This window comes from Glycine max, chromosome 9, assembly GCF_000004515.6.
Source record: "Glycine max cultivar Williams 82 chromosome 9, Glycine_max_v4.0, whole genome shotgun sequence".
Classification (NCBI taxonomy): Eukaryota; Viridiplantae; Streptophyta; class Magnoliopsida; order Fabales; family Fabaceae; genus Glycine; species Glycine max.
The window spans coordinates 41,940,416-41,965,121 of NC_038245.2; the positions used below are offsets into that span (position 1 = coordinate 41,940,416).

The window sequence follows — 24,706 nt, forward strand, 5'->3', positions numbered from 1 at the left end:
AAAAATAATAAAAGTAATAAAACTTTTACTATTTTAATACATTAGTATACGTACAGAGTAAAGTCAGGAAAAGAATCCAATGATAAAAACTTAAAACACCCGGATCATCAATCGAGGTCTTTGAATATGAAGTTATGAACTTGTGGCTTGTGATAAAAAATATTGAGTATGAACAGTGGCTGTCATAAAAAACTAAAAAGCCTCAGTGATACTCTTACTTTTTACCAACTTGCTTGGTTGAGGAAAAAAAAAACAGAATAAAAGGAAGAAAGAAGACAAAATAAAAAATAAAATTTTCTTTTCTTATTTAATTGGGTAGAAAATGATGGAAAAGAAAAATGTATACTTATGAAATAACATAAATATTTTTAAACAAAATAAAATGAGAAATGTTTGAACATATTATCTGATACATTAATTTAAATATATTTTTCTACTAGTTGAAGTTTATAAAAATTTCAAAATATATTTTTCTACGGTATTTAAATATTATTTTCTTGACATTGTAATTTTTACTAAATTTTATTCAATTTAGAGATAGTGTATTTTAAAAAATATATTAAAAAGTGTATTTTTAACGCTTCAGAAATAAAATATGCTTTGAATATATATATAAAATCCTAGTCATTATGCTAAATAAATTATGCTCTCAATCTTAGCATATGAAAAAGACAAATAATGAAACGATTAAGTGCTTGGTTGATTCGTGTAAAAAAAACAGAAGTATTTGATTTTCCATCCAATTTGTTATGACAAAAATTTTAAGATAAATCTAATGATGGAACACAAACTAAATACAAAAGAAAAGGATATAAATGTTTGTGCAAACAATCTTTCGTATCTCTGGCTGCATGCTCTAAGCCATCTCAATGTATATTTTCTAACTTTAAAGTGACCACTTAAAAAATTAAATATTAAAGTGAATGATAATTTATTGATAAATACTAACCTGTGTTCTTGGACCATTAATTAAAAAAATTTAGAAATTTATTAAAATATATAAAATTATGTTATTCATATTTTTTTTTATCAAGATTCTCTTATAATTTTTAGGATAAACATGTTTTACTTTTAATTTCTTAATCAATGGTTAAGAATACACTTAGCAAAATCCGATGAATTATATTAAAAAAATAATTATTGGTATTGCAAAAATCAGATTATTTTATTTTTCCAAAAAAAAAAAGTCTGGTTTATTTAGCATAAGAAAAAATCCTCATGGATATTAGCACGGAATTGAAAAAAAAAACGTTATTGCTGTGTCATCGTTATCATAAATTGTATCTGTGGCGCGCATTGATTCTCATCCACCAATGGCGTTCACCGTCGGCATCGGCAGCGGTGGGGCTATAATTCCCTGCGGCAACAGAACCACCGCAATTCCTTACATCCGTGGCGGCGGTGGTGGTCTCCTCTTCCCTGACCGAACGAGAAGCAGAAACCTCCACCTCCACGTGGCGTGCGCGAAGAAGAAGAAGAAGCTCCTAGAGAAGATAGAACTTGAATTCTGGGAATGGTTCGGCACCTTCCTCAAGTATTCCTGGATTATTGCCATCGCTGTCGCGGTACCAACCACCCTCTTCAACCTTCGTTTCTTCTTCCCAATTGGATTAGGGATTTCTTAAGTTATGTTTCCATAAATACTTGTTATATATAAGTAAATATAAAGTTTCCTCAAAATCAGCTTATAGAGACACTATCTGAGAGGATTTACCCTGTTAATCTTTGTTATTATTGTTGTCATCATCAAGCTGCTGTGCAAAAGTATAAATGGATTAGGGAGATCTTGTAGATGTTTTATTCTAAGAGAACATATTTTTGGGTGATATTTACTTGTGCCAAATAAGTTAATTGTAGACCACAATACAGTTGTATACATAAGAAAAAAACTCAAAATTTAGATCACTAGTTAAAATAATTTTTTGCTGTTGATTAAAAAAAGTGAGAATAATTCTTGGCTGAAATTGCAAATGATTTTGATTTTGCAGTAGTGGGAGAAGGATTATGATCTGAATTTTACTATCTAGGTTCCTTGATGAGCCGTTTCATCAAAAGAATCCAATGTTAAAACATCCGCATAAAAAAATCGAGGTAATTGAATATGAAGTATGAACCGTGTCTGTCATGAAAAAAGCCTGAATTACACTTTTTTTTTATAGTTTTGTTTGGCTATGAAAAAAAAGTTAAAATTAGAAGAAAAGAAAAGAATAAAATAGAAAAAGCTGAAAGTGGGACAATTTTTTTTTGTTTGATAAGAAAGTAGAAGAAAAAGAAAATGATAGAAAAAATGTATTTTTATATATTGGATGTAAAACATGATTAGCGGTAGTGTTCGTTAACTCCATTAGATTCCCACTTAGCGGTTAATCGAAAGAGATTTTTTTTTCTTTGAAAGATATCTCTAGCAGTTGTCTTAACGAGATTTCTATGTTAAAGTTACTCCTAAAGTGTGTTTGGATAAGTTAATTTAACTAAATAATGTATTTTTTATAGGAAATTAAATTCTTTTTTTTTATCAAAAATAACTATTTGGATATTTTAATAAAATGAATTTAAAATTTTAGAATTTTAAAGAAATTTTAGCTAGTTGAAAGAATAGAATTTCAAATGTTATCTGCAAGAGAGTGAATTTCAAATTCTCAGACTCTGGCGTCGTCGTGGACTGCGTCTCCGCAGTCAAGAACTAACGCGGCAAGATCTGTGACCTCACGCATCAGGCGGCCAACACTGCGAGCTGCCACACCACGGCAAGGTCCGATGAAGGGCTGATTCGGCGGTTGTAGATTCCGGCCAAGTCCACCACAGACAAAGGACTAAAGTTAACATCAATAGCGTTTCTTTCACTGTTGGGCATGTATTCGACGACGAGTAATTTGTTATCGTTTGGGTCGGTGCTGAAGTCGATGAGGTTGACGAGGCAGGGGTTGGGGATTTGGGAGAGGATCTCAATCTTGTTTTCGGTGAGACTGGTGCAGTTGCCGCAATCAGTGCATTTGGTGGCGTGGTTTTTAGAGGTGCTGGTGGCGACAAGTTTGGTCGTTTTGACGACGGTGAGGAGCTTGTCAGCTTCGAGGGTGGCTCTGTAGACTCTGCCGTGGCGGCCTCGGCCCAGGAAGGTGTCGGAGGAGTTGTTGGCGGTGGCGACGATGTCATAAATGAATAGCTTCGACTTTTAATAAAGAAATCCAAACACAGAATTTTAAAAATAGAGAAATTTAAATTGAAACATTTGAAATTCTTAGAATTTGTCTCATCTAAACATACTCTAAATGAATCGTGGTAAAGGAAAACCAACAAACGATTAAAGTAAATTGCATAAACTTAAAGAAATGCAATTAAAGGCAATGAAAACAATAAAAAAATGTAAATGACTTAGTAAAAAATATTTAAAATTTTATATAAATGATTTTTCTCTTAATTTTAATTACAAAGGATGTAAAGTGATGTGAACCTAACCACGCGAGTGTTTATTGATTTTTTTTTAATTATTTAAAGAAAAACATTAAATAACAAGTCAAACTTTTAATATCATAAATTGATTTTCGGAAAGTATTTTCTATTTTTCTAAACTAAGGTTCTCTTTGAAATTCTCAAGTGCGTTGAATTAATAAAAAAACAAATACTTTTTTTGCTGAATGAAAGTTAGGAGTGGGAATAGGCCAAGTGGCCTGAGCCTAACCTACGATAAATATTTGAGGTCTGAGCCTAGCTTATAGTCTATGAAAGACTTTTATTTTGACTCGGCCTGATAGTCTTTTTAAAAGCTTTCTTTACAATAAATATTTAATATTTTATGGAGTACGAACATGTAGGAAAGTTAAAAAAAAAAGGAAAGTCAAAATAATGAGGAATATAAAAGAGCACATGACTCACATCTAAATTGTAATTAAAATCCTTGATTATAGGAATATAAGTTATGAAATAGTAATATGTAATCAAAGTCTGATAGTTTAAAAAAAATTAATTGTATTCAAAAAATAATATTATATATTGGTACCCAAAAAATTATATATATATATATATAAAAGTCGGTATATCAAGCTTATAAGGTTTTTTAATAAGCCTACTGATGGTCTATTTAATAAAACAAGGTATAATGAATTGATATTTTATTTAAAATATCTTTTAATTAATTGATATTTTATTTTTTATGACTATTTTATTCTTGGTTTCAAGGTATAATGAAAGACATTTTAATAAAACAAATATCTTTTAAATTGATTAGTATAATTAAATAGTATAAATTATCTTTGATTTAATTATAAATTTTATCATCTAGCTTTTATAATTTTATAAATTTTATTGCTTAAAATTTTAATTACTACACATTTTATCGCTACTGATGTATAAAAAAAAAGTTAAAGGAAAAAACAAGTAAGTTTGTTTCTGTTTCTGAGGTTAATCCTTTGTTACCTATACGAAGGTAAAATATTTTAAAAAAAAAATAGGTGGTAAGATTTGCAAAGATAATAAATATTAGGTGATAAAATTTGTATTTTTTATTACACAAAAAAAATCAGATTAAAAAATAACTGTTGGCATTGACAGTGTTATAATTCTGGTTTAGCATAAAAAAGAAAAGAAAAGAAAAGAAAATCCTTGTGGATAGGACGCAATCAAAAGAGCAAACGTTGTTTGTTGGTGTGTTATCATAAAATTATATTTTTTAGGCGCATTCTCATTCACCAATGGCGTTCACCGTCGCCAGTGGCAGTGGCGTGGCTATAATCCCCTGCGGCAACACCGGCACCGCCGCACTCTTCCCTCACCGAACGAGAAGAAACCTCCACGTGGCGCGCGCGAAGAAGCCCCTCAACGGCGACGACGTTTCCGTTTACGCTGAGCTCCTCAAAGCCGAAGTTTCCGTTTTGGAAAATAATAAGCCTCTCGACGACAACGATGCCGCTTTGAAGTTCCTAGAGAAGATAGACCGTCAGTTTCAACAGCCCGATTTATGGGAAGGACCCCAGTGGGACTGGCTCGGCATCTTCATCAAGTTTTCCCCCATCATTGGCATCGCTGTTGCGGTATACTATCCTCTTCAACCTTCCTTCTTCTTATTCTTGTGTTCCTTATACAAGTAGAAATGGATTAGGGAGTTATTATGGACGTGTTTGGATAAGCTTATCTAGAAGCACTTTTTAGGAGAAAAAATAAAATTAAATGAACTTTTCCATGAGCTAAAATGAGTTCATTAGCTAATTTGTCGGTGTCTTTCATCTTTTTGACAAATTATACGAGAGAGCCTACAAATTATTAGCTAATGGTTAACTAATAAATAAAGAACTCGTTTAAGCTTATGGAGAAACTCACTTTATTATTTTCTTCTCTTAGAAATGTTTCCAAAGAAACTTACCCAAACAGGCCCTAAGTTGGGTTTTGATAAATTTCTCAATAACCACTTATTACAAGTAAAGATTTTCTTATATATTAACTTATGCATAGGTTTAAATCAACCTTTGGGGAAGTTATCTGAAAGAGCTTCTGGAAATTAACTTGTGCATAGACTAATATTGATGGGGCCGTACATTAGTAGAAATGGATTAGGGAGGGAGCTCTTAGTTGTAGATGTTTTATTTTAAGAGAACATAGGTATTCTTGAGAGACAATTCTGCTCGAGTCGAATAACTATATTGTAGATGTAGATGACAAAGTTTGAGTATTTAATGCAATTGTAACATTTTATATCTAAGACTCTAATTTTGAACCACTAATTGTGCTTGTTGAAGTTGCAGATGCTTTTGATTATGTAGTACCTGGAAAAGGGAGTATGATTTTGATTTTAAAATTTAAGAGAATGGTGTTGTTTTTACACTTAGTTTTGTTGCATCGGTGTTGAGTTTGCTTCCTGTGGATTTCGCTGCATTGAGTTACTGAGTACTATAAAACATTTTCTGTTAATTTAAGGGCTTGTATGTTTTGGCAGAAAGAATTAGGCTTTGATTTTTTTTTTCTGGATGAGCCTATGTATCGAGTCAAACACTAATCTCTCAATGCACTCGTTTATGTGATTTAGCTCTTCTAGTTGATGTTATTCCATACACAGAGTGAGACTCTTAATTTATTTACAAAATTTTGTAGCCGTGTTTGTTTTGTTTTTTGAAAGAAAAAAGAAGTTAATGGAAATAGGGTTAGTTCTCACAAGGTGGGTACTAGAAATACTGTGTGGAGGAATGTCTTGATTGGAAATTTTGAGTAATCTAAGTCACGCAATTTGCATGTTGATTCAATCAAGGCTTTAAACGTGTTTATGATCATTGGGATTGTAGGCAAGTCTTGCTATCTACGGTTGCTTTACATTTCATGAACCACCAAAAAATGTGAGGGAGGCTGCTGAAAGGCTGTATTCTGTGCAGTCTGGTGTGGAGTCCAATGCAGAGTCCGATGATGTGGAGTCCAGTGCAGAGACTGATGTGGAGTCTAGTGCAGAGTCCAGTAGTGAAGTTTTCAAAGAGCCTGATGCATATGACTCAGATGTGTTTGATTCCAATCCAACAGAGGTAGCACCTAGTTTGGAGTAGACTCTCCGTAGATACTGCAAATATACCTTATTTTTAGCATTTGAACCAGGTGAAAGGATTCAAACTTTTTCTCCACTAAATTTGTAAGGCAATGCTTCTGCTTACATGTACACCCTCTTAAAGTGTATCAATTCTGAGACAGATCAAGTGGATTAGTTGTACGTGTAAATGTATGGTTATTTGTTGCATTGCATCTGATTGCTCTGATCGTTGTAGACAATCTTTTATCTATGTTATAGATCAGAACTACTGTAATGGAATCTTTTACAAACATATATAGTTCAGGTAGAGTTTGAGTTCAAATTGATACTGGTTTTTGTGGACCAGAATTATGTGTTACCATCTACTTAATTTGGTCTAGAATTTTGCTATAATTCATGAAGTATAAGTAGGAATTGATAGAGAATCAAATGTTGATTGTATAATTCAATGGCGACTGATTGTTACTCATGAAGTCCACTTGCATGGGAGGAAAAGTTTTATAATGTCTAAATAATAATAATACCTTCTATCTTGGACAGAAGGTATATTTCTTTGTTACACAGAAAAGATGTTTATTTGTTACACGGAAGGATAACGATAATCTACTATTACTCCCAAAATAAATGACATTATAAAGTTCATGAAGTACACTTGGACTGGACATATGATTTCAACTAATAGTAGTACAGTACAAATGCTAACAATAAAATTGTTACAGTTGTAACAACAACAAATTTGTTCCACATTTTCAAGTTAGTGGCTGTGCTACTTCCAAATCCGATCCCATCATGGTTTGTATTGGTGGCACTGAAAAATGCGGGAGAGCTACAGATTCAAAAGAGAACATCAAGAAGCATGATATAATTTTCAGGACATTGGCCAAGGAAATTATTATTAAGGAACATATAATCCTGTAAAAGTTAATATGGAAGCTAACCTAGGTTTATATTTTCCATTCATTTTGAAACATCAAGTTTCTCATACCAATACAGAAGTTAGAGGAATGGATAAATGAGAATGGAAAAAAAAGATGCTTGTTTACCAATACCAGTGGAGTTGTTCTTTGTCCCAAAGGAAACCTGAGAATGAGAAGTTGCAGGCATATCCACTTGTTCCCCTGTGGCAAAAAAATACACAGGTTTAGAAATAAGCATTAAAAATCAAGCACAGGTCACACTTTTTGAATGTAACCAGTCAATTATAAACAAATTGCTAGATATGTTTTAAGATTGAATGTGACAGTTTATGAAACCTAAACAAGCCGAGATATTGGCATTAACTTGAAGGGTGCAAAGAGCTGGTAGCTGCAGAGCAAGTGCCCTGTTGATGGGGAGAGATCTCTCAAGTTAGTGCCATTGAGAAAGAGGCACAGATAGTGTGGTTTTTGGCTGTAGTGTTGCTTGAGGTTGCCACAGCAAGACCCTGGAGAAGGGGAAGTACGCTGCACAAATGCTGTGCAAGGAATAAGGAGAAGGAGGCTTGGTGTGCATTGAGCTATAGTGGGGCTTGAGTCTAGCGAAAGTATGTTAGGAAGATGGGAAGTCAACAGCAAGAGAATAATAATCTGACACAAGATGGGGACAAAAATTAAATATTTCGGAGAAGACATTATGTTATTACGTGATCATGTTGTGATGATGGGAAAATATTTACCAAGGTGTCTAAATAGAAAAAAAAATTATCACTTTTCTGTGTGAGTTGTTACGTGCATGGTGAGTGAGTTGGATCTATAACATGTGTTTGTTGTTTCTTCCTGTGAAAGACTAACTCATTGAAACGCTTAAAATGTTAGGTAAAGATATAATAGTTTAATTTTCATGCATCTAAATTTTTTACACTATCAAACCAATCAAAATAACTCTAAATATAACTAGTTATCACAAAATTTAGCAATTTTACTATAAAGTTTTCTCAACTTTGATTATAAGATATTTTGAATACAAAGTAGTTAAAAAAAAAAAACCAATACAAATACTCACAAAATGCTCACCGTATTCCTACATTTACTTCCTTTTCCCCTTCCTATGCACAATTAGTATGGTATATATACTTCAATTCCAAGATAAAAATGTTTCAATTGTTATTTTTAAAATGAAAAAGATAAGAACATAATTGTCAAATCTGGAACACAAATCAAGTCAGGGAACCGGTTCACAGGGTCCCTGATGGGACAGCTGATCTGGATAGAAAAACTACCTCTACATTAATAATAATTAATTAAAAAGGACAAAAATAGCGGGTTGACCAAATCTTGTTAAAAAATTGGTCGCAAGATAGATACACATTTGTTCCATTGAACTTTGAAATGCTTGGTAATAAATAAATAAAAAAAATCATTTCTTGCATACTAAATAATGATAATTTGATATAGTACAAGCACACGATTTTGCTTTATATAAAAAAAAATTGCAGGCAGAAACACTTTCATCATTCTAGCAGAAGTAAGATCTTTATGCCTTTTTTTTACAAAAGAAAACGTGCTCTCTTCCTTTGTTTATGTAGTGGCATGCACAAAACGGGAACAAGAAGTCAAGAATAATGTGACAAAGTACGCTACATTTGCATCCCTTGGCAGACCTATCGACACAAAAGGAATCAGATTCAGCAATTTAAAGGAGCATCAAGGTCATCAAACGGAAATGTTAACCAGCTCATTATAAACCCTTTTTGGCTCTCAAAGTTTTGTTGTTGCTTGCCTTTTAAGATTCACTTAATTTGCCTTTGCTAGCTCACTCATACTACTTTGGATTTTCAAATTCCTGTAACTATCTCTCCCTCTCTCTGATTGATTTCATGACAGTGAAGGCAAGTTCTAATCCACCATCTTTTGGTTATCTTGTTAGTTCTATAAAATACCGTTAGAATCATTTTTGTTTTCTTTGGTTGGCACTTGGCAGTACTTCTGCATGGTGATGAGGATCAATATTGATTGTAATGGTTGCTACAGAAAAGTGAAGAGAGCCCTTCTTGATATGCCAGGTTAGGCATCATGCATGGATCATCCTTAATTAATTTCTATATGCAAACTTCTCATAGTTCTGAAATTGAGAATTCAATTGTAAATTATATATATTTTTCTTTGACTATGCTATATATTGTGCTAGAGTTGGATACTCATCTGCTAGAGAAGAACCAGACCAGGGTGGTTGTGTGTGGAAGGTTCATCCCACAGGATGTTGCAATCAGGATAAAGAAAAAAACTAACCGTAGAGTTGAGATATTGGACATACAAGACTTGAGTGAGAGCAATGCTGAAATGGAAGACCAGAAACCAATGACCAATAATTGGACTCTTCTAGCCACCCAGAATAAAATGGAAACATGTCTGGCTTGAGAGAAACAGAGGATATATTGTCTCATTTGTCCACATATATCCACAATTGAGTATGTGACTTCAACCATTTCTTTTTAAATTATTAGAAATATTCTCACTACTAGGTATGTGACTTCAACCTTTTTTTTTTAAAATTATTAGAAATATTCTCACTAATCATTGTAATAATTCTAGACATAATTACTAACTTGTAATTGCATCTATTTCTGTATTTGATTATAATTTCTTTATCAAGAATATATAACAAATAATATTTTCATCTATTTCTGTATTTGATCGTAACTTCTTTATTAAGAAAGATATATAACAAATAGTATTTTTTTTTGTAAGAAATTATAATTTAGTAGCTTTTGAATTAGGTTGCGTTTTAAGAAAGAGGAGGTGCTGGATTACAAAAGCTTTGCCTGTGAAAAGTAATTAGAAAGTAATTTATTATTTACAATTGTCTCTTTTCTTCCCTTATTCTCTGTTGTATGCATGTAAAAAGATATTACCATCATACGTCGTAACGGAATTTTTTAGTTCCTATATTAGGCTTTAAAAATCTAGAGACTTTGGAAAGGGTTAGAAAGAAATTAATAAATAATTTCTAAATCCAAAAGTGAACAACCCTGCTCCACCACCACGTAGGCTTTACATGTCCCAACAACTCTCAACATATGATGTATTGGCACAACATCTCTGCCTTTATTATGGTTTATATTTCAGCCACATATATAAGACCCTTACATTACTACATGCATACATTTTTTATTCTTCTACATAAACTATAACCATATACTATATCCTCCACATACATGACAAGACACTGTACGTACGTAAGTACATATGCAGCAAATTTATTCAAAGACAACAATATTATATATATGCATGCATGCATGATGCACGATGCATCTACTTGTCACTGTGTCCTCCAGGAAGCTTCTCCTTAATCTTGTCCATAATCCCTTTCTTCTCGTTCTGATCACCATGAGATTGGTCATGCTGACGATGTTCCTTCCTATATCCTGCTTCAGTGTGCGCACCCCCAGTGTTGACTCCATACCCAGTTCCACTTCCATAACCAGTGCCACCAGTTGTTCCATAATCAGTGCCACCAGTGCCTCCATAACCGGTGCCGCCCGTGGTTCCACTTCTGGGACCAGTACCGGTGTCTGCGGTGTTGGTTCCATAGTAAGGGCCACCGATGTTCCCATGTTGCCTACCAGTGTCACCGGCATAGCCACCAGTAGTCCCATGTTGTTGCCTATCGGTGTCTATACCATAGACACCGGTAGTTCCATGATGTCTATTGGTGTCATCATTATAGCCACCAGTAGTTCCATGATGTTTATTAGTGTCACCATCGTAGCCACCACTAGAATGCTGTCTACCAGTGTCTACGCCGTAGGCATTGGTGGTATCATGTTGCTTATTAATGTCATCACTGTAACCACCAGCAGCAGTTCTGGTGGCTACATAGGTGACACTAGCAGCATGAACAGGGTTGCCGTATTCGTCGGTTTGCTTCTCAACGTTGCCATACTCGTCAACCTTGCGACCCTGATCATCGTAGTGCTTTTGATAACTTGCCATAGTTGTTGTTGGTTTTGATTGTAAGGAAGTACTTGTAGTAGTTGTGTGTGATGTTGGATGATGAAAGATGCATGCAAGCATGGGGTTTATTTATATAGGAAACCAAGCATAAAAATCTGGTCAAGGAGTCTTAAAAGTCTGACACGTGCTGCGTGGCGTTGAGGATGTAGCTGCCACGTGCATGGACACGTGTTGGTTTCCTTTTTAGTGAAACCGTGTCATCGCTTTCTGATTCATGGCTTGACACGTGTGGACTCTATCCAAAATTTGGATAAGTGTTTAGCTAGCTGGGCCATGGATGGATGTGAATTTAAGCGGTGTTACCGACTCTGGATTTTGTGTGACATCTGTGACAATTTGACAAAGATACAAGAACCCCGAATTAGTCACAAAAAAAGTTTAGTGGCAAACATGTTAAATTTTGATCATTTGTATTTGCACAATCTTTAGCATGCACATAGCAGAACAAGTGAACAACCAATATAATTTATATCAGTAATCTTGAATCTTTATCAAAAATATTTTGACGTGAGTATAACGTTTACAAACACAGCTAATTAAAGTTTTGAGAATATATTTAAATAAATTGAATCTATGATATTGTAAAATAATAGTAAAACTTATATTAGCACAAACTATAAACTTTCCATATAGCCTTGGAAATTGGCACCACGGATAACGGTAGACTAATGAAACGGACTACTTGATCTAACTTGGGTTGAGCTGATCCTAACCAAGAGAGTGTTATTTATTGGCTGAAATTGTTGTTATGAGTAGGGTAGGTATTACTTTTTGCACCCGCTTTTTACTTATACATTTTTCTTTATTTTTTTTTTGTATTTTATTTTAAAAATATTATTTTTTCAAGACTAATTCTAGAACTTCATTTTTACAACTAATACTTTTTTCAAATTTATTTTTTTAAATGAAATAATTTTGTTCCGAAAGCTAAAATTTGAAAGTGTAAAATTTTTAATACTTTTAAAAAATAAATTATAAAAGAAGGCTTCCCACGTTTTTATTTTAGTGATGGCTGTTAACTTAAAGAAGGGATTGTGTGGGGTATTTGGTTTGCTATGAATCAATATGTTTTTAAAAATAGAAAATTAGATTGTAGTCAGGTGCTTAACAACGTGTTTAACCTCAAAATGTTATCACCTAATCTGAATAGTCAAGTTTATGTTGAATCATATGAGGTGATAATATGGAAGAAGTCCCGGATGATCTTCATAAAATCAATTTTCATACTGCAATTAGAAAGGATAGAGAACTGAATTGGATTTAATTGTCCGTGATGTTCAAGGAAATGTCCTAGCTTCGGCCACACAATATTTTTATAGTTTATTATTCAGTAATAGATGGGGAATAAAATTGCTCACAATTTAGCTGCTTTGTCTTTTACCTATTTAGGTAATTGCTTTATTGAGGAAGTCTCCTACAAGTTGGATCAAATCATTGCATATTATGTATCTCTAGTGCCGTCAAAATGGGTTCTAGTTTGTGGGTCAGCCCGATCCATTGTGAACTAGAGGTGAGTCAGGTTTAATTTTTTTTAATTCAGTATTGATAACTTTTCAGTCCGGCCCACTTAACCTGTGGGTTAGGTGGGCTCAATCCGTGGGTTGGTGGGTCAGCCCGTCAACCCACTAAATTTAAATAATATATTGTTTTATTTTATTATTATTATAAATTTATAATTGTTAATGTCAATGACAAATCTGAATTAGATCTCTATTTAGCCGAGACACCGCTTGAGCCAAAGTTTTTTCTTAAGTTCAATATTTTGAGTTATTGGAAGGACCGCCAAGAACGTTATTCAAATCTTTGTAGATTGATATGTGAAGTGTTAAGCATTCCTATAACAACTTTTGCTAGTGAATCGCCATTTAGCATTGGTGCTCGTGTGCTAAACAAGTATCGTGCTAGTCTTTTTCCTTCCAATGTTGAAGCACTAATTTTAGCCCAAAATTGGATAAATGGTTTTGAAGATATTGGTAATTTACATTTCTTTTTCCATAATTTTTAGTTTGTTATTGGTTTGTTGTTTTATTTATTTGACTTATTAATGATATTGTTTATTTTTTTTGTCTTTGTAGATGAAATTAATGATGATGTTGAAAAAGAAGAGAAAGTTATTCTAGATTTCACAGTTCATGACTCTAATGTTTAATTTCAATAGTTTAGAAGTTTATTTTTTATGACATTTAAATTTTTTATGACTCTAATGTTTTATTTTGAAGACTTCAATCACTTTAATATTGAATGTTTGAATTTGATTTATTTTGGTTTTTATATTGGATTTTATTTTAAGTTGTTTGGAATAATTTTTTTTTTTTTAAAAAAGACAGAAAAGTGAACCAGCTCGCATAACCCACCAACCCGTGGTGGGCAGGGCCGGGCTGGTATTTTATTAGCGCACACAAAAATATCTCCTATTGATTCTCATTAATAATATCCAATATTTACCTTTAACAAAAAATAAAGAAGGGACTCATGAAGCTTCTTGGTCCATCCACAACATCGATTTCTTTCCCCCACCCACTCATGCTATTGTTTTTAGTTTACTAAGCACCATGTGTTCAACAGTCACTACAGTCATAATTATTGGATATAAATAAAAAATCCACCGATATTTGAGATACAGTACTTTCCAATTAAATTTTAGCGAATAACTAAACTCAATGACCCTCTTAATTTTTAGTATTTGTTATTATCATTTTGCAAAAAATGTGCTGAATTTGGGGTATTGTAGAGTCTAACACCACTGTTTGATTTACTGGAAATAAACTAAGGAAAGAGAAAAAAAAAGATTTATTTTTTAATTTTTTATTTTCCAACTAGGAAAAATGTATTATCCTCTCTCTCTATATATAATTATTTCCCCCCTCCTATAAACAAAATAATAAAAAGGGAATTTGTACTGGGTAGTGAAATCTGAATTTCTCTTGCATCAAGATTTATTAGTTTCTGCCATGTATTATCTTTTTAAAAAAAATCTTAATATTTAATTCTGTGTTTATTATTTTTTAATTATAATTTGAAATTTACTTTGATAACTTACTTTAACATTTAATATATTTTTTTTTGTGTAGATTATTAAAATAAAATTTTAATTTCAACTAATAAATGATATTGAAACTACCTTATAATTTACATTTAAATTTTATCATTTATTTTTAACTTTACATCTTTTGAATGTAAAAAGAAGAATAAATTATATTCATATTTCTTGTGTGTGTGTTTTTTTTTAAATTGCATTCGACACTCATTTTTGTGCACCCTACAAAAAGTCCTTAATTGTTTATCTCACACTTATACCTCCTTCCTCCTAAACAACATTTAATAATTTAACACAAAGTAGACACATGTTAGTCACATGATTTTTAATGAAAATTTATGTCTAAAATACCCTCATCTTTTTTCTCACACTCACTCCCTGTGTTTTTTTTTTTCAAATTGCCTCCGACACCCCTCTTTTTTGACATCTTACAAAAAACTCCTTAATTGTTTAGCTCACATTACACCTAGACCCTTTTCCTCTTAAACCGCGTTTAATAATTTAAAAGAAAGTAGGTACTGCTGGTCACTTGACTTTTAATGAAAATTTATGTCTAAAATATCTTCATCTTCTTCCTCTTAACTCTATAAAAGACTTGACATGATTTTCAACCTAAAAATATTTTAACACTCTTCTTTCTTTTTCTTTTTCCTCTAATTGGACCTGAACCTAGTTTTTTGTTGAACGTGAACTCACTTTATTGGTACGCATGTGTTAACACTTTTCATTCTTCTTCTTTTTAGTTCAATTTGTCTCGTGTGTGTTAGGTCATTTGATTGTTGCATTTTTGTTGGACGTGTTCCCCACAATGCCTATTGATTGTATATTGTCCTTTATTTTAAATTTTAGTGTTTTCTCTTGCTTTTATGTTTTTAACTCATTTTTTTGAAATTTTTTTTTATGCCTAGGTGTTTGATATAATGTCTTAATCAAGAGTTGCATTTTTTATAAGTGTTAGCAACAATGAAGTAAGAGTCAAATATTAAAGGAAAAATTGTTATTACCTTGAAAAAAGTTCATTCTCACATTCAATTATTAATTTGTTATTGAGTATTTAATAAAGATGTTAGGACAATTTCTTCTGTTTAAATATTTCAATTGACATTAGTTAACAATGTTAACAAAAAGATGGTAAAAGTAATGTAAAAAAAGGAGGAGTAGAGGAGTATCAGGTATAATTTGAGAAAAACATAAAAGATGTGAGTATAACAAAGATGTTAGGATAATTTTATCTACTCGCATATTTTAATTGACATCTTAATCGAAGAAAAATAAAAGTAATGTTAAAAAAGAGAAAAATATTGAATATAATTTAAGAAAAACACATAAAGTACCGGTGTACTTTACTAAAAAAATGAAATAACATGGACTAAACGTTTTATATGAATGACGAATCCCTCTGCACACTTTCAACTTTGAAGTTTCAATAATAGAGAAATCAAGTTCAAGAACTCATCCACCACTTTCATAATTCGGAAGTGCAAAAACTCAGTCACGACTTTTAAAAATGAAAATCTATTTGTTATTACCTCGAATGGAAAACAAAATGTTGAATTTCAAAAGTGGCAACTGTAAAATGTGGCAGCGAGATATCCATATAAATCCTGTATATAAACGCCGACTTCATAATTTAATGACAATTTTTAGAAAATTAATACGACGACTTTTAAATTTCTGAAGAACTGATTTTACAATTAACTAATTTAAATTTTGATATTCTGACACGTAAAATTTTATAGAATACAACTAAAGATATTTTTTACAAGCAAGTGAAGTGGTTAAAATTTTTAACAAGCCACAATATGTAATAAAAAGACGAGTTAAAGTATGCTCTGGCAAGAAATTGTAAATAAATTAACTGATCGCTAAAATTAAGAGTGTTTTGTATTTATATCAAGACAACCAAAATAATTTCTAAAAGGAAAATATAATTCAAAATTAAGAAGTAATGTAAATAGTCAAACAAAATATATACTAGTACATTACTATACAAATAATTTTAAATTCAGAGAAACATTTAAAATAAATAATTTTTAATTATTTAAAGTATAAGAGAACTATATATGATTAATTCATATAAAATACATAAACTGAAAGAAAAATGATTAAATTTATAAAAACAAGTATAATTAATCAAAAACTAAATATTGAAAATCAAATTAGTATATTTTATCTACGATACTTTTAGTCTTTTAATCTCATATTATATGTGTTGTGTTGGAATTATTATATCACAAATGAGGATATATAACAACAACAAAAAATCACAAGTGACTACTTCATTGGGTGAAAATTGTATGCAGCTGACTTTATTAATCAATATTACATGTTAAATATAAGTAGTGATCATACATACACTTTGGCTTTGGGTTTGTCATAGAAAAGAAAGTGAGTTGATCCCACGTATCTGTGCATGCGTTGATGGGTTTAATGAGTGTGTGTGTTTGTTTTTTTAATTTATAAAAAGACAAATGAGAATCTTGTATTAAAACTGATGTGTAATTGTATGAACCGCTATTTCAAATATTAGTGTGTTACACTTTCGAGATCTTGGATGACCGTTAGAATAAAAAATTATGAATTTTTACTTTCGACATAAAATACATGGAAGAGTGTGTGTATGATTAATCTAACATTAAATCAAATATATATTTAAAACGATAAAATCTAATTAAGAATATAGTTATATAAATATTAAGTTATGAAAATCAAATAAATATATATTAATATTTATAAGAAAAAAATTATACTTTAATTATATAAAATAATTTTATATATATCATCATTTAATTATAAATTATTATTTATGATAAATTTATTAGTTTTTATTAAATTATCTTTAAAATCACTATTCTATTAATTTTAAACTGTTATTTTATCATTGACCATTATTTTTTTAACCATAGTTTCATTAAAAAAACTCATCATTAAATTAATTTTTAATGAAAACACCCCACGAACACTAGACTGATATACATGTTAAATTTTTTATATTTTATAAAAAAATTTTAAAAAACATACAGTCCATAAGAAAATTTTTAATTGATTATCTATACAATTTTTTGCATTACTATATTAAAAAATTAGAAGGATAAATTTAAATATGAAGAAACAAATTATTACTTACAAGTTACAATATAATTAAGTAATAAAGAATTTTGTTGGACCACCTTTTAAGTTCTATAACTTAAAGAAGAAATAAAAATTAAATGATTGATTTAATTGATGATGGAATACAATCTTAACTAATTAAGAAAAATTAAGTAATTAAATACATATAATTAATGTATTGAAACTAAAATTAAATATTTAAATACTATCTTAATTCATTTTTTTATAAAAATAATTTTTAATTAGATTTTATTTATTTTTCTTAAAAAGAAAAGTTAGGAAGAACATGTGCTCACGTAGTGTACAGTGTAGATGATTCTTCCATCACCACAAAGACTTATAACCAAACCTGCGTTTCTTTATTTCTCTTTGGTCGGCACGTTTCATAAACCCAGCGATCAATCAAATAGCCACACAGACACACAAACAAACACAACTTCACTTTTCACGGTCCCGCCGCCGAATCGCGTCCGCGTTTAGTTAAAAAGTTCTTGTTAGATTATTGTTTGTTCCACTATGATGATGGGTTCGACGGCGAGGGTGCCGAAGCTGGGTTCTTTCCGCCACAGCTTCGCGGAGAGGAAGGAGAGACTGCTCTCAATGAAGGGCGGCATCGGCGGCGGCTACTCCCAAATTGGGATCCCGCTGCCGGAGTCCGACGAGGAGGATCACTCTCCGACGCGGAGGCGCTGCTGCTCCTACCGCGCCGTCTCGGACGGGATCGTCGGCGCGTGGAAGAGCGCGAAGCGCGTGGCTGCGAGGGCGTGGGAGATGGGTCGCTCCGATCCAAGGAAGATCATATTCTCCGCGAAAATGGGACTCGCTCTGATTCTCCTTTCGCTTTTGATTTTTCTGAAACAGCCCTTTGAGGACATTGCTAAACACTCCGTTTGGGCCATTCTCACTGTCGTTGTGGTCTTCGAATTCAGCATAGGTATCAACCTTTCACCCCCCTTCCTTCTTTATTACCATTTGAAATTACATATAATTATGAGTTTAATGCACTGAAACTCTAAAATAGTTTTTTTTAAGGTCTCATCCAATATCCAATAAGAAAAATCTAACATTTCAATTATTTTAATATGATTATTTTAAAAATCAATAAATTTATTATAAATAATTAATGATTGTGATTAAATGAATAATTTTTTTATAATGTGACCCTTTTCCTCTAATTATATATATCATATCATTTCTCTTTTGGAGTTATAAAGTTACTTTGTGGTAATGTATTTCCCACCCACAACTAATAAATACTAAGGATTAATAATTAATATTTGTGAATTAAAAAAATATCATTTCTCTTTCTTAAATTATTTTTAAATAATCTTTAATTTTTGGAATTTAACTGCCTAAAATGAGATCAGCAAGGATTGAAATCATAACTGATTTAAGGTTCTAATTCTACTGATAGTACTGATAGTTTTTTTTTTTTACGCAGCAATGAGGATCCGAACTTAAATTTTTATGCATATACTCCAACCTAAATGATTATATATGATTGAAATTTGAAGGATGTAAATATTTTTATATTGTTCATATATTTAAATTAAATTCTTATTATATATGTGTGTGATATTTATAACAATCATAATGCTGTTTTTTAACATCTAAAGTAACATGTCTACACTTTATATTTTTTCCTCCATCATTTTGGTGTCTAAAATTGCACGTGACGTTACTTAAGATTGCACGAACTTAGTCCTTTTATTGCTAAAACTAAAAGTATCTTAAAAAATTGGTAACCTGTGATTGAGAACCAAACTGATCTCATCAGGGGATCTCCTTTATTCTTTTCTTTTTTCTTACAATTAAAAGGTCTAAATAGTATCAAGTGTCTTCTGAGACCAAATTATCGTCATCCGTATACGCGATGGATTAAAATGAGTGTTAATTATTATTTTCTTTTTTCTCTTTTGGGGTTTTAGTTCCTCTTTTTTAAGTGGAATTGGCGAAGAATATGCATGGATCAGTGGATAAAGGTCCATACCCTTTTCAATAGAGATATAATGTGGTATTTTCATTTGGTCATGGGGAATAAATAGCTAGAAGAAAATTGGTTGAAATATTTGACCGTGGTGTAATAGTGGTGATGTGTTGGTTCTGTTAAGTTAGTTTGTTGGGAAAATCAATGCCAAGTATGCTAAGGAACAATACTTGTTGACGAGTGTCTTAAGGGAAGTGGTTAAGATACATTCAGTAATTTTATTAAATTTTTTCAATTACTTAAAATGTAAATGTTAAATAATTTTTTTTAACGTAATAATGTTTTCTTTATCAAATATTTTACTTTTGTTTTCCTTAATGATTGTCTTAAGGATGCTCGGTAGAACTCTCCTATTTTTTTTTTGGTGAATATAGAACTCTCCTATTTAATTTATGAGGACAAGCAAATGCCATTCTAATTTTAATTAAAGAAAAAAATATAATTCTCCCTAGATTCTTCTGCTTTTTAATGAATGAAATGAAATAAATCATAGGCTATAATTTAATTCAATTGTGTTCATGTACTTCATCTTTTATTAAATCCAATATTTTGATCACAAATCATTGGCTGAAGTAAACCATAACCATTCATTTGTAAAATCCAAGTTTCAAGCTTTCCATTTGGTCAACACAGGATAAGCATCAATGTTTCAGTTATAAGCAATAATTGGTCACAATGTACTCCTGCAGGGGCAACTCTTAGCAAAGGGCTTAACAGAGGATTGGGGACTTTGTTAGCTGGAGGACTAGCATTGGGAATGGGACTTTTATCAAAATTGTCTGGAAAATGGGAAGAAACCATTATAGTTGTTAGCATCTTCACTGCAGGTCAGGGTTTTGAATCACTTCTATTTCTTATCATGTTGATAAAGATTCATGTGACTTTTATTTTTTTTTGTTTTTTTGCTTACGCCTTGTTCTCTGACAGTATTATGATGTGTGAATGGCAGGGTTTTGTGCCACATATGCAAAGCAATATCCAACAATGAAGGCTTATGAATATGGTTTTCGTGTGTTCTTGATCACCTATTGCTACATTATTGTATCAGGGTATCATACAGGAGAGTTTGTTGAAACAGCTGTAGATAGATTTTTGCTCATTGCATTGGGCGCTGCTGTGGCTCTGGGGATAAATGTATGTATATATCCAATCTGGGCTGGTGAGGATCTACACAAGCTTGTGGCGAAAAATTTTGTGGGCGTTGCAGCATCATTGGAAGGTTGTCTACAATATTTTCTTGATCATCATATTTAGTTTGTGATCAACTAATTACTACCATTTTGTTGCTGCTTCATAATCTTATTTTATTGGACTGATTAACGTTGTTAAGCTTCTTTTTCAGGTGTTGTAAATAACTATCTTAATTGTATTGAATATGAGAGAGTGCCTTCAAAAATTCTCACGTACCAAGCTTCTGAGGACGTGGTTTACAAAGGTTACAGATCAGCTGTTGAATCTACAAGCACAGAGGATTCATTGGTATACTACTGTCTACTTCATTTTCTGTCCGTTTCACTTTCACAAAAAAAAATATTGATAATCTTTTTGACTCATTGTTATGAACTTCTTATTGAAGATGGGTTTTGCTGTCTGGGAGCCACCTCATGGTCCATACAAAATGCTTAGATATCCATGGCAAAATTATGTGAAAGTAAGTGGGGCACTAAGGCATTGTGCGTTTATGGTCATGGCTATGCATGGATGTATACTTTCTGAAATACAGGTACTTGTTGCAACTTCTGTTACAAAGCCTTTGAGTCTAGAATTTTGTGTTTTCTTTTGGTGGGTGGTTTTTGGGATTTACTACCTTTTTTAAATATGCAGATCTTTTGGATAATCTGTCCTTTTTTTTAAAATTTTGTTTTCATTCTTGATTTATTTCCCTTTAGGTTTGTTATTTCACCGGAACATGTTAGTTCTATTGAGTGTTTTAAATTTTTTTAATATTTAGAGAGGTGATTTTCAAGGTTAAACCATATACTGCTGCAAATAATAATTGATATATTATCAAAATATGCTGTTAGAAATGACTCTGGTTTTAATTGTTGTGTTTGGTGCTAGCAATGTTAGAGGTCAAAACTTGAGGTTTCTTTCAAGGGACAACACTTACATGCAATTCCTTAAGTATTTTTGGTACTGTTCTCCAATCAAAATTAGAGTTTCTTGTTAATTGGTGCAATAAAGATTTGCATTAAAGGTCAACATAGATTATTGAGGTGAACCTCCAATTCTAATTAGAGAACAATACCAAAAACACTTGAGAAATTGCAGCTAAGTTTTGTCCTTCTGAACTGAGATTGACCATCAAATTTAGCCATTTGAATTTATAGAGATTAGAGAAATGCCTTCTGAATGTAAAACTTAGATTTGGGATAAATAAATTACTCTGATATGCTGAAATTTAGCTTCATTTGTAATCCACTGCTTTGGTCCCAAAGTTCAGATATTAATATTGCTTCAGCTTGTCTTCACTTTTGTTATCCACTATTGACCCCTTCTTTCCCAAGTCTTTTATTCTTAGTGGCTTAAGTAGAGATGCTGTCAAGTCTTAGCACTTAACCCAAGTATACCCAATATGTACTGGTACCTGGTATATACTGTGGTTTAGTAGATTGTTTCTGCCTTAAAATCCTTTTTCTGTTATTTGCGACATAAAAACAGATCACCTTGTCAGTTGTCACTTGTCAATCCTTCATATTTGAAATTCAAGTCCTTCTGTGCTGCCTTTTCACATCCCAGTAGATTGAGTCTGGTCACTGCATTAAACTGAAGTTTTTGTGATGCCAAATTACCATTTAATTTTTTCCATTTCTTGCCAAAACAATATATATCATTAGAATGTATTCCAGTTGCACAAAAAATTTGCATTTTTTTGTCCTTCAAATTCTAACGGAGGGACTAAAAGAGCATTTTTTGAATTTGAGAGACTAAAAAATGAAAACCTTTATTTGGAGGACTAAACAAAACAAGGACTAAAAAAAACAGACCTCCTAATTTTAGGGAGTAAAAAATATCCTTTACTCTGTATTTTTGAGTAATACACTAAATACTTTGAAATTACAATTACTGGTTAGTTTAGTTGTTGAGATTATAAAAAACTCATTTTAGTCCTTAGTACTACAGAAATTGATAATTTTGGTTCTTATTTTTGTAATTTCAAAGACTAAATGGTTGATGTTTGATAACGTTAGGGACTAAAATGACGGTCATTTAGTAATTTTAGGGATTACAATGACATTTTCATAATTTTAAGCACTAAATTTATTCTTCCTCATAATTTCAAGGAATTTGGTGCATTACTTTTATGGTTCTTTCTCTTGAGATAGAGGAAGATTCTAATTTTCTGATAATGCATTAAGGTATAATAGTTGGAAAATTTTCATTCTCGTTTCATTTTTTTTTAGATTTATGCTAATACACATGTACTCGACCCTTCTTTTTGATAAACAGGCTCCACCTGAGAAGAGGCAAGTCTTTAGTAGGGAGGTTCAAAAGGTAGGTTCTGAAGCGGCCAAAATTCTACGGGAACTTGGGAACAAAGTAAAAAAGATGGAGAAACTAGGCCAAGAAGACATTCTTTATGAAGTTCACGAGGCAGCAGAAGAATTGCAACAGAAGATTGACAAAAAATCCTTCCTCCTTGTAAATTCAGAGAGTTGGGAAATCGGAAACCGTCCCAGAGAGGAGGGTGATCCTCAAGACCTCTTGAACATGAATGAAGAAAGACACTTTTTGGAGTACAAGTCTCTCAGTGAAGCTGTGCTTGATCTCAGAGCTGTCAAAGTTCCAAGAAGTTGGGGAGAACAAACAACTCCTGACAACAAACCTGCAGCACCTATAGGTGTTGGTGATGAAAACATGTTCAAGAAACAGATATCATGGCCTGCTCATATTTCATTTAAAGCAGATGCAGTGACAAGAGAGGAAGAATCTAAAACCTATGAAAGTGCTAGTTCACTGTCTCTAGCAACATTTACATCCCTTCTGATTGAGTTTGTGGCAAGGCTTCAGAACCTTGTCGATTCTTTTGAAGAGTTAGGTGAGAAAGCAAAATTTAAGGACCCTCTTGAGCACGTACCACCAACATCTGGTGGGTTTTGGAACAGGTTGTGTAATTGTTTGACATTCAAGGATTGAGATATGGCAGCATATATATCATGGACCGATCTAAATTAAATGCCGGTACCCCAAATTCAGTGTGCATTTCTGATTCTTTAGATCATCTGAACTCTTCCTCAGAGTTATCATTCTTTGTTGGCTTTGCCTGCCAAGGACAACTCACCTATTGTTAAATCAACAATTGCCAAGAGCTATTACTGATGCTATCTCACTAAATTTTGACAATTAAATACCCATTGTTTCTTAAATAAACCTTCAAAATTTGTGTGTATCCATATTTCAATTTTGTTAAAATAGAGTTTAATTTTTGTGCACTGTAAAGTTTTTTATATTATTGACTGTAGGCAATAAACAACAGCTCCCCCCACCCACAGTTAGTTTTGGACTTTTGGTTACATGTATAAAGGTCTTATTTCCATTTTTATATATAAGAAATAAATATCTATTTATAGTTAAGTTAATTAACTTTAATTAATAATATCATAAATTCAAATTTAATTTTAAAAATATTCATTGAATTAATTGATTTAAATGATAATTGCATTTAATGGTACTACTCATTTTTTAAGGTACACATTTTTTCATTAATAAATATGATTTATTTCATTAATATTCTTTACAATAAATAAAAGTATATATGAAAATTAACAATTAATGTATTTAAAAGTGATCATATGTTTCTTATAATTAAGGAGAAAAATGTTCTCATCTATTATTATTATTATTATTTATGAAAAAAATGTTCAACGGGAACAGTGTTAACCTCCGACTCACTTAGATTTTCCAACCGCCCTTCAAATTTCAAATTTAAATTCAAATTTCAATTTCTCATCTATTATTTTTTTTTCCTCACCCCTTCCCTTCCGGCTTCTCCCCTAGGTTTCTCTCTCCTGACGAATGTGGCTTTTAAGTAAATTTTTCAAAATCTATGATAAGTATCTCAAAATTAGTTCATTCTATTTATAATATTTATTTCTCTATAAAATATTAATCATATTCTTAATAATTATACAGATTTA

At 31.7% G+C, this 24,706-nt stretch overlaps 5 protein-coding genes and 1 long non-coding RNA gene across 8 annotated transcripts; 4 read left to right on the forward strand and 2 right to left on the reverse strand.

Annotated features, from left to right (window-relative positions):
• Positions 1-1,239: 1,239 nt before the first annotated feature.
• LOC100526971 (uncharacterized) lies at positions 1,240-1,823 on the forward strand. Its single transcript, NM_001249742.3, has one exon. The coding sequence runs from the start codon at positions 1,314-1,316 to the stop codon at positions 1,623-1,625; it is 312 nt and encodes a 103-aa protein (NP_001236671.1). The 5' UTR covers positions 1,240-1,313; the 3' UTR covers positions 1,626-1,823.
• A 2,845-nt stretch (positions 1,824-4,668) lies between these two features.
• On the forward strand, positions 4,669-6,566 carry LOC100500608 (uncharacterized). Its single transcript, NM_001249818.1, has 2 exons — positions 4,669-5,027; positions 6,270-6,566. The coding sequence occupies exons 1-2, from the start codon at positions 4,689-4,691 to the stop codon at positions 6,519-6,521; spliced, it is 591 nt and encodes a 196-aa protein (NP_001236747.1). The 5' UTR covers positions 4,669-4,688; the 3' UTR covers positions 6,522-6,566.
• Positions 6,567-6,964: 398 nt separating this feature from the next.
• LOC121172770 (uncharacterized) lies at positions 6,965-8,330 on the reverse strand. 3 transcript variants are annotated; one of them, XM_041005034.1, is made up of 3 exons: positions 7,784-8,330; positions 7,546-7,620; positions 6,965-7,310 (listed from the first exon to the last, which is right to left on the reverse strand). In XM_041005034.1, exons 1-3 carry the CDS (start codon positions 8,110-8,112, stop codon positions 7,178-7,180), a joined length of 537 nt encoding a protein of 178 aa, XP_040860968.1. In that variant the 5' UTR covers positions 8,113-8,330; the 3' UTR covers positions 6,965-7,177. The 3 variants fall into 3 exon arrangements, with proteins under 3 accessions (XP_040860968.1, XP_040860967.1, XP_040860966.1); XM_041005033.1 differs by having other exon boundaries at positions 6,965-7,328; positions 7,552-7,620; positions 7,784-8,328; XM_041005032.1 differs by having other exon boundaries at positions 6,965-7,328; positions 7,784-8,319.
• Positions 8,331-8,764: 434 nt separating this feature from the next.
• On the forward strand, positions 8,765-13,656 carry LOC121172772 (uncharacterized). Its single transcript, XR_005886393.1, has 3 exons — positions 8,765-9,482; positions 9,608-9,887; positions 12,823-13,656. It is a non-coding gene; the product is annotated as an uncharacterized lncRNA (long non-coding RNA).
• Positions 10,339-11,474, reverse strand: DEHYDRIN (dehydrin-like protein). Its single transcript, NM_001248043.2, has one exon. It carries the CDS (start codon positions 11,410-11,412, stop codon positions 10,732-10,734), a length of 681 nt encoding a protein of 226 aa, NP_001234972.1. The 5' UTR covers positions 11,413-11,474; the 3' UTR covers positions 10,339-10,731.
• Positions 13,657-17,871: 4,215 nt separating the features above from the next.
• ALMT14 (aluminum-activated malate transporter family protein) lies at positions 17,872-23,745 on the forward strand. Its single transcript, XM_003533321.5, has 6 exons — positions 17,872-18,515; positions 20,258-20,395; positions 20,518-20,787; positions 20,911-21,047; positions 21,145-21,291; positions 23,019-23,745. Exons 1-6 carry the CDS (start codon positions 18,098-18,100, stop codon positions 23,703-23,705), a joined length of 1,797 nt encoding a protein of 598 aa, XP_003533369.2. The 5' UTR covers positions 17,872-18,097; the 3' UTR covers positions 23,706-23,745.
• Positions 23,746-24,706: the final 961 nt, after the last annotated feature.

What these genes read in the sequence shown, in the direction of transcription:
- LOC100500608 (NM_001249818.1), top strand. Translation starts at nt 4,689, where the DNA reads ATGGCGTTCACCGTCGCCAGTGGCAGTGGCGTGGCTATAATCCCCTGC. An exon ending in TCATTGGCATCGCTGTTGCG is followed by an intron (nt 5,028 to 6,269) that starts GTATACTATCCT and finishes TTGGGATTGTAG; the next exon opens with GCAAGTCTTGCTATCTACGG.
- LOC121172770 (XM_041005032.1), bottom strand. Translation starts at nt 8,112, where the DNA reads ATGTCTTCTCCGAAATATTTAATTTTTGTCCCCATCTTGTGTCAGATT. An exon ending in CAGCTCTTTGCACCCTTCAA is followed by an intron (nt 7,621 to 7,783) that starts GTTAATGCCAAT and finishes TTTTTGCCACAG; the next exon opens with GGGAACAAGTGGATATGCCT. An exon ending in GAACAACTCCACTGGTATTG is followed by an intron (nt 7,329 to 7,545) that starts GTAAACAAGCAT and finishes TTGAATCTGTAG; the next exon opens with CTCTCCCGCATTTTTCAGTG.
- ALMT14 (XM_003533321.5), top strand. Translation starts at nt 18,098, where the DNA reads ATGATGATGGGTTCGACGGCGAGGGTGCCGAAGCTGGGTTCTTTCCGC. An exon ending in TGTTAGCATCTTCACTGCAG is followed by an intron (nt 20,396 to 20,517) that starts GTCAGGGTTTTG and finishes TGTGAATGGCAG; the next exon opens with GGTTTTGTGCCACATATGCA. An exon ending in CAAGCACAGAGGATTCATTG is followed by an intron (nt 21,048 to 21,144) that starts GTATACTACTGT and finishes TTCTTATTGAAG; the next exon opens with ATGGGTTTTGCTGTCTGGGA.
- DEHYDRIN (NM_001248043.2), bottom strand. Translation starts at nt 11,412, where the DNA reads ATGGCAAGTTATCAAAAGCACTACGATGATCAGGGTCGCAAGGTTGAC.
- LOC100526971 (NM_001249742.3), top strand. Translation starts at nt 1,314, where the DNA reads ATGGCGTTCACCGTCGGCATCGGCAGCGGTGGGGCTATAATTCCCTGC.